General features: G+C 43.7%; 1 protein-coding gene across 1 annotated transcript; it reads right to left on the bottom strand.

The window, feature by feature from the left end:
- Positions 1-2,574: 2,574 nt before the first annotated feature.
- Positions 2,575-4,505, bottom strand: LOC102715733 (U-box domain-containing protein 21-like). Its single transcript, XM_006647797.3, has one exon. It carries the CDS (start codon positions 4,481-4,483, stop codon positions 3,128-3,130), a length of 1,356 nt encoding a protein of 451 aa, XP_006647860.3. The 5' UTR covers positions 4,484-4,505; the 3' UTR covers positions 2,575-3,127.
- Between the last annotated feature and the right edge of the window lie 3,741 nt (positions 4,506-8,246).

An 8,246-nucleotide genomic window follows, 5' to 3' on the forward strand; every position in this document is an offset into this window, starting at 1 on the left:
AAAATACCTTCTTTTGAATGTAGGAGTTTTACTAGATTTCTAAAAGAATGACTTTAATTCCGTGGGAAATTAAAAAACATTCTGTATTGAACAAAAATAAGTGCTTAGAAAACCATAGTATCTCAATCTTGAGATATATTGATACAATTAAACATATCAACCCGTAAAACCATATATAGGTCATTTGTGCAAGCTGACCTCAGTCTATGAATATGACTTATAAATAGATTTGCAAGCCAACCCACTTGCAACCAAAGGGGATAGGTAACTCGCCAACTTCGACCCTTGTATTTTACCAATAGGAACTGACACCCTTATCTTTTTTTTTCTGCTGCATGCCAAAATTTGAATTTACAACCTTAAATTTAGAGTTAATTTTGAAATTTTTTCCATCGAATTTTTTTCCACCATTAGCTTTTAGATAACTAAGGACACGTATATAAAAATTTTGTTTATAAATTATTTTTTATTTACAAATATACCCAAACAATCAGTCCTCTGGATCTGTAACGGGATTTATGACTGGCTGGGATCTATGGTTAGACCGGCAGTGTACTACATATAAAATCTGCAAATGGAAGGCCCAAACGGACAGAAGGATAGGCCCAACCGCCCAAGCGAGCAAGACCACCGAGGACGAGGAGACCCGGATCCAGTCAGCGTTGACTTTGACTTGGAGTAGACAGTTCAAATTTTGATCCAGAACTAGATTCCGGTTTTATCCAAACCTCTATCTTGTTCCCTGTGAAGCCAAAGCTATTACTACCCCTTTTTTTCCGTCATGTCGATCCGTTATGTATAGTTTCTGGCTTAGTTGCACATCAATATCACCATGCACTTTAACTTATCTACGCAGCATAATAATATGGGCATATGGCCTTCCCTGTCATCAGAACAAATGCTTGCTAAAATGCTGTCCTGCCAAATTCTGTTTTCCTGCAGCCAATCAGCACAAATAAACCTCCGGATCCCACAGTGATTTCCATCAAGGTTATGCATAACTGAATTCGCAAATTCAACCAGACAGTTCGTAGTGCCAGGTAACAGTGCAGTGCAGGCCTACCATGGAGTCCACGGATGTCGTCGTCCAAAGAATCGATCAAGTGTGTTATATTAACATCAATCAAAATCAGAGCTTTTTGCGTCGAGACCGAGCAGAGCAAACATCAAGTGACGGTATGAACAGCGACACCGACTAATGGCAGCAGCAACCGGCCATATCTATGGTCTCTATGCATTACGGGTGACCCGTAGAACAGTCTGGGTTTCAGAAAAGTATGAGATGCGACCGGGTCTCTCGTCTGCTCTGCTCTGATCGACAGATTTATCGATGGTTCCAGTACAATGTCACTGTCTGATTACCTCGGTGTCGCTGGAGAAGGTGTTGAACGCCATAGAAATTTAGTATGCTACTCGCCGTTGGAGTAAGTGAAGTGTCCGGCTCTTTGTTTAAACCTAACTTGCTCGTCAGTGTATCCGGTGTGTTAGTTGTTACGGGTGTTTTCTTGAATCTGCATTAGAATTTTATAGAGTTGTGTTGATAGGATGGGTGACGAGAGATCGATCGGTGCCGTGCCGTGCCGTGACGATTCAGCCGTCAAGATATGTCGTGCGTGCATTTTGTCCTGGCTCGATCTTCTGTATTTGATCAAGAACGGGACCGGTCAGTGCTGAATGATGCTTAAATTTCACCTACATGACTCGGACTCTGCTTAGTCTAGTCTAGATTGGTACAGTTATCATAGAATAAGATGCGCGTGTAGTGTCCTCTTAAGTTGAACAGGTGAGCTTGCACGCTGTGTGATACTGCAGTTGGTCAGTCACAATTAGGTTGTGAAAATTAGCAACTTTGACGGTGAATATTAGGGGTTCAGGTGAAAGTGACTCGAGCCTGAAAATGTACTAGCTAGTATGAATCACGAAGCTTATGATGCATGTGAATGAATAAGAATGACCGCCGTTTTCGGCGTCTCCTGGGTTCTGAACTTTTGTGTGTTTCTTCAGCGCATCTAGCGCAGCAGAACATGGATTATTAGATTGGCATGATGAGTTCGTGTTTCTTGCCTAATAAAAGGGTTAAAGCGAAAGTGAGTTCAGAAGGACAAAAAAGTTCAGGAGGAGACCAAAAAAAGGCAAATAAAAGGGAACTTCAAGTCTGTGTGAATAAACTAGAGAGCGAGGGGACCAATCCAATAGTGCACATGGTTAACGTTTCAGCACACAGTCGCCATGAAATATGAAAAGGAAGCAATGCAAAGGCCGGTGTGTCCATAACAAATTGTGCTCGTGTTTCTCCGCTTCTGAATCGCTGCCTGCATATTCGATGTGATCTGCATCGATGGTAGGAATAGTGATAAGATGGCACGAAAATTTTAGACGGGCTATGCATATGCTTCTGACTGTCGTGCTAGCAAGGCTAATAATATAAGTCAATAAGTTAGCTATAAGTCATTTTAATTTTCTTTTAGTCTATTTATATAGTAGTTAGCTTTTTATTATTAATGCATGACTCATATCTCTCTCTAATATAGTTTTTTGGTTCTTTTATCCAAGCTGACTATAAGATTATAATCCACTTCTTCTCTCTCCTCCTTCTCTTACACAAAAGCATTTAATTAGCTTATAGCCTGCTATTATACTTGCTCTTGCTCTAAGATCTTTGTGCTTTTTCTGCAGCTGAAGCTCTGCTAATGTTTGGCTTCGGGAGTTTCCAATTGTAGTGTACAACTGCTTCACATCCACCTTTACCGAATACTGTCCTTTTGTCCGGCATGCTACAGTGTATAGTGCAAACTGGCGTTTACTCGTCGTTGGTCAAAATTTGTGTACGCTGCAGACTACCAAAGAAAAATTGCATCTTTTCTCCATTCTAGATTAGCCAAGAAGATTCAGGAGCAGTAGTAGCATGCATGCAAATTTTCATCATCTTGTAGCCCAAAAAAAAAAAGTTAATTCTGTCGCATGTATCTGTACCACTGCGTGAAAGCTGCCATTAACAGGTGGAGGAACTAATTACGACGTTGTCGAATGGAAGACGATTTAAACCTAATTGTATCTGTTCTTTCACATCTTGTATCCACATCTTGATTGAGTTGTTGACCTAGCTAATTGGTTGATCTCTGCACACTCAAGTGAAGGGTCTCTTCAGCCCCTTGAAATCGGCCGTCTCGATGCACTCGGCGCTGTCGCGCGATGCATTGAGAAGCTTGAGCAGCTCGCTGGCACGCTCCTTGGTGATGCCTTCGCAGCCGAGCTGTAAAAGAAGCAGAAGCTTCTGGAACGCGCCCACCTGCAGCGCCTCGGCCGTGCACCCGCCGTCGACCGGGGAGTTCTTGCACAGCCGCCACAGCGCCGACACGGCGAACTCCGTCGCCATGTCGGACACGTGCATCGTCTTCTTCGCGAGCACCGGCACGGCCAGCGCGTGCGCGTACGCCTTGTCCCGGGCCTTGGCCGTGACGAGGACGCTGTCGAGCACCGCGAGCGCCTTCTCCGTCGTGCCCTTGTCGGCGTCGGCCAGGAGCTCGACGAGGAGCTCCACCACGCCGAGGTCGACGAAGCGGGAGGCCGCGTGTTCGACGTTTTTGACGAGGTAGTAGGCGGTGACCAGTGCGGCCTTGGTGGCTTGCGGCGAGACTGGCTTCGCGACGAGCTTGACGAGCGCGTCGTACATGGCGTTGGCCTTGGACATTGCCTCGAGGCATTGACTATCGGATGAGGAGGCGATCTCCCGGAGCACGACGACGGCGCTGACCCGCGCGACCGGCTCGCCGTGAGACATGATTTTGACGAGGGCGTCCAGCGACGCTGGGGAGGCAATGCAGCGCCTGGACTCCTCGTCGAGCGGGAAGAAGACGACCAGCGCGGCCAAGATCTCCTCAAGGGCGCGCGTTTCCGCCTGGTCGGAGGCAGCAACGAGACGCGAGAAAGCAAACGCGAGGGCGCGGGCGGCGCCCGCGGCGGCGAAGCACCGGCGGTTGCGCTCGCTCTCCTTCCCGAGCGCCCTAGCCCTCGCCACCATCTTCCCGCACGCTACCCCGTCCCCACGCCTCGCCGCCGCGGCGACAGCCTCAAAGACCTCGCGCGCGTCGGCGCCGGACACCGGGACGCGCGGCGTGGGCACGCGCTCCACCCCGAACGCCCTGTTGGCGACGCACCACTCCTGGATCATCCTCCGCGTGGCGTGGTTGGGCACCAGCTCCTCCGCCCTCAGCGGCCGGCCGGTGACGGGGCACGCCCCACGCCCAAGCTCCAGCCACCCCTCGATGCCGTCCCGGTCGTACGTGATCCCCGTCGGCGCCGTGACGGGATCCCTCATCATCTCCAGCGAGATCGGGCACAAGAAATGGTCCGGCACATCGCCGCCGCCCTCGGCCGCCGTCTGCTGATCCTGCTGCTGCCGCCAAGCCAACCGCCGCACGGCGAGCGGGATCTCGAACAGGGCCAGCCGGCCCGGGCGGGCGCGGGCGCGAGGGCGAGTCATCGGCGTGACAAACCCGTGGCCGATTTTGACGTGTTTATTTTTGTTTATCTCAAGTGCGGCGGCGTGCGCGCGCCGGCGATGGGGCTTCGTGGTCGGCGAGGGGAGAAAGCGCGGGGATATATAGGTTGCGGCCGGCAAGGCGGAACGGAACGTGGGTGGCGGGCTTTTCTTTTCTTTTTGTTTTCTTTTTTTTTTTGATGAGGAGGGAAACGTATTTTCTTCGTTGGGGATTGGTTTTGAACGTTGACCGTTGAACGTTTGAATTGTGGACGGAACGGGGAGGACGGCGAATGGTATTTGGCTGAGCTGCTCCTGTTATTTACTCCTTTGTTTTTTGTTTCGAGAAAGCCGCCGTTTGAATTTTAGATTTTGTATATGGTTTATAATACTACCTTTGTTGTGAAATATAATTATTTCTAAGTTACTTAGTATAGACTAAAAAGATGTCACAAAATCAATTTTAGTCGCTTTTAGTGATTAATCTTTGGATTTTGAATTAATTATAATCTCTTTCTAAGCATCCGTGACTCTGAAACCATTAGAATGACCAGAATCATGAAAATATGTGTAGAAATAATTATATTATGTTAGTAAAAAATTGAACCCAACAAATGCTTATATATCACTATGCACACGCACCAATACCTACTCAGGAGTAAGGTTCAGTTTGTTTTCGTTTAGAATTATTTTAACCTAGATTATTGTAATCTAAAGCATGGCATGGATAGTGGTTCTTGGATACTTAATAATATGATAAAAACGCTTTTAGATAACTTGTCAGATTTAATAATCTGGACTTTAGATTATAATAATATAATACTCTAATTCTTTATTTTTTAAATTATTTTACAATTCAGAGTATAATAATCCTAAGATATGCTCAAGGACCGAGGCAACGATGAATCCCAGACATAACTAAGGGCATCTCTAATCTTGTCCGCACCAAGCTCAGAAAGGTACCGTTTAAAGGTGACGAGAATTTTGGATTTTGGGATTATTCAATTGTGTGATAGTTATTCAAGGGTATCAACAACTGAATTAATCAGTAAAAATTAACAAACTTGCTCTAAAAAGATTATATGGAGAATTTTTTATATAAATATTTTGTAAAAAATATACCGTTTAATAGTTTGAATAATATATGGACAAAAATCCATAATCCAACATAGTCTGTTGCATATCATGGAACCCTTTATTACATAATTTGTAGCACATACAACTGTCGAACAAAAATCCAAAAAATAACAACGATCCATAGAAATTTCAACAGCACAAGAAAAATCTATCGCTAAAGAGGTTTGCTTCAGTCCAACAAAAAATACCTCGAGGTACCGGTACCTCGCGTTACCAAATCGTTTCTGATCATTGGATCTAACAGTGCACGTCCTAACTCAGCTAGATCCAATGGTGAAAAATGATTTAGTACCTCGAGGTACCAGTATCTCGAGATACTTTTTGTTAGACTGGAGCAAATCTCATCGCTAAATCTTTCTTCCGTAGTTGAAGCAAATTTGTATAAACGTGGTTGTCTAGATGAGTAGAGCCCATCGAGATAGAGGTTGGTTTCATTTATCTCTTCTGTAGTGCTGTTTGTTAGCTCGGTATTGGATCCATTCCCTTCTCGAGCCAACAATAAAATAACTACAGATTTATATCCTATTGCAAAAATATGAAATATGAATCCATCCTCTTCTTGAGCTTTTAATATATAGTATATCATTGTTTTGATTGTGAAATTTAAAATTAATGATCAACAAGTTGTAATCGGTCCCTGGACTATTCTCTTGATCCGAGCTGCTATAATTTAGAAAGCAACACATCCACTATATAATTAAAATTTTAATACTTATAATTTCAGTTACAGTGGCTCGTGCATCCCACGGGTCGATGATTAGTAGTACTCAGTAGGATTTTTTTATTATTCTTAAAAAGTATCTCAAGGTATTAAGAATTTTAGTATAATTATTTTGTAGTCACGGTACCACGTATCTCAAGGTACCATACTTTGCACTAAAAAGTGTGCTACCTTGAGTTACTTTTTTAATGATGGTAAAAAAACTATACTAAGAAAGGTTGCAAATTACAGACGTATTATGTTCCGTCTACAGGCTATGAAATTTAATTACTACTATCGCGTAAACCAGAGAATAAAAAGTTTTGAACTATTGGACCATGATTTATCCGGATCATAATGGCATAATAAGTACATGCAAAATACAAATTAGATCTACAAGGCTACGAAGCGTGACTTTAATATCAAATCTAATTTAACTTTTAAAGTACTATCTCCACTCAAAATTCACCAGTAGAAAATCGCTAGCAAGTCAGGAAAAAAAACAAGAAGAGCATTACACCTCTATCTTTTCACTTTTGTTATGCCTGTAAACTAAAACTTAAATTTTCAACCTTAAATTTAAAGTTAATTTTGGTGCTTTTTTTTCCATCGAAGTCTATTTTCTGGTGTTGGCTTTTTGATTGCTAATAATAATATATATATATGTGTGTTTTATTTATAAATTATTTTCGTTTGTAAATATATAGTTGACTTTTTTTCTTAAGAAAACGAAAAGATGACCATCTTAACTCGCAAATACTACGTATATATCAACTGTATACATTGAACTTTTAAAACTACTAGCAATAGTATACTAGTATACATGCTGTCACATGGCCGTTGGCCACTGGGCGCGTGCCGACGAGGCGACGACTGGGGGTGGTGACTTTGACGCGAGCGGCGGTTCGTGAGACTGTTCCGACTCGACCGACCCGCCAGCTAGCCCCGATCTCAAGTCACGACTCACGAGTCACACCTAAGCAGTTTGAAGTTTGAACCACACCACGAATATTCTCTAATTTCTTTTAGTTTATCTGATGATTAATTTTAAACTGCAAGAAACACATAAAATCTATTGAATGTACTTATGTTCGGATGGGATCTTTAATAAACAAACGGGACATTCTGTATGCAGGGGCGAATTTAATATCGTGGCTAGGTGTGTTTCAGCTTCCCTTAGTCCCTCAACAACTTTTTTTTATTACCAAAGAGAATGAAGGGTTAGAAACAGATATCAGCATTCAAGTATCTTAGTTTACTTTCGCCTAGTCCAGTTTAATAATTTTTCTGTATTGTCACTGTCTCCACGCCCTCCACCCCTCCGCATTGCTTTAATTAACGTTGGCTTCCTACCATGCTGCTTTCCTCCATTGGCTTAGTGCTTTGTCTCTGCCCTCGACCCTCCTCGCTGCTCCCTACACATTGCCTCGCCACTGGCGAAGATGATATCAATCGGTGTATCATTTGGTCTCATATAATACCAGCTAGCGATGACACTAGTTGATATTATATAGTACCAAATAATATCAATTAGTATAATCCGGTACCAATTAGTATCACTTACATGATTCGTAATGTGTGGAGCCTAATATGTTGCCAGAAGTCACCAAACAAGTCTTGTTATCCCAGCGAGCAGTGTTCGCAGTAGCAGAGTGTCGGCGAGGTTGAGCGCGCAAAACCGAGGCGGGTTTTCTCGGCGCGTGGTGGCACGCGGCGGCAGGAATGCGGTGTGCGGACATAGTCGCAAACTCAACCTCACCAACTTCTCCCGGGGCGTCTTCGCGAGACGGGAACATGATGCATTTTCATAACACATCTTCTTTCTACATAGACTCCCGTACGTGATGTAGTCGGACTGAAAAGAAACCTAATCAAACTCAACCTTTTTTTTTTGGGTTTGGATAGAAGGAAAAATAAAAGGCAAGAGAG

Source organism: Oryza brachyantha, chromosome 2, assembly GCF_000231095.2.
Source record: "Oryza brachyantha chromosome 2, ObraRS2, whole genome shotgun sequence".
Classification (NCBI taxonomy): Eukaryota; Viridiplantae; Streptophyta; class Magnoliopsida; order Poales; family Poaceae; genus Oryza; species Oryza brachyantha.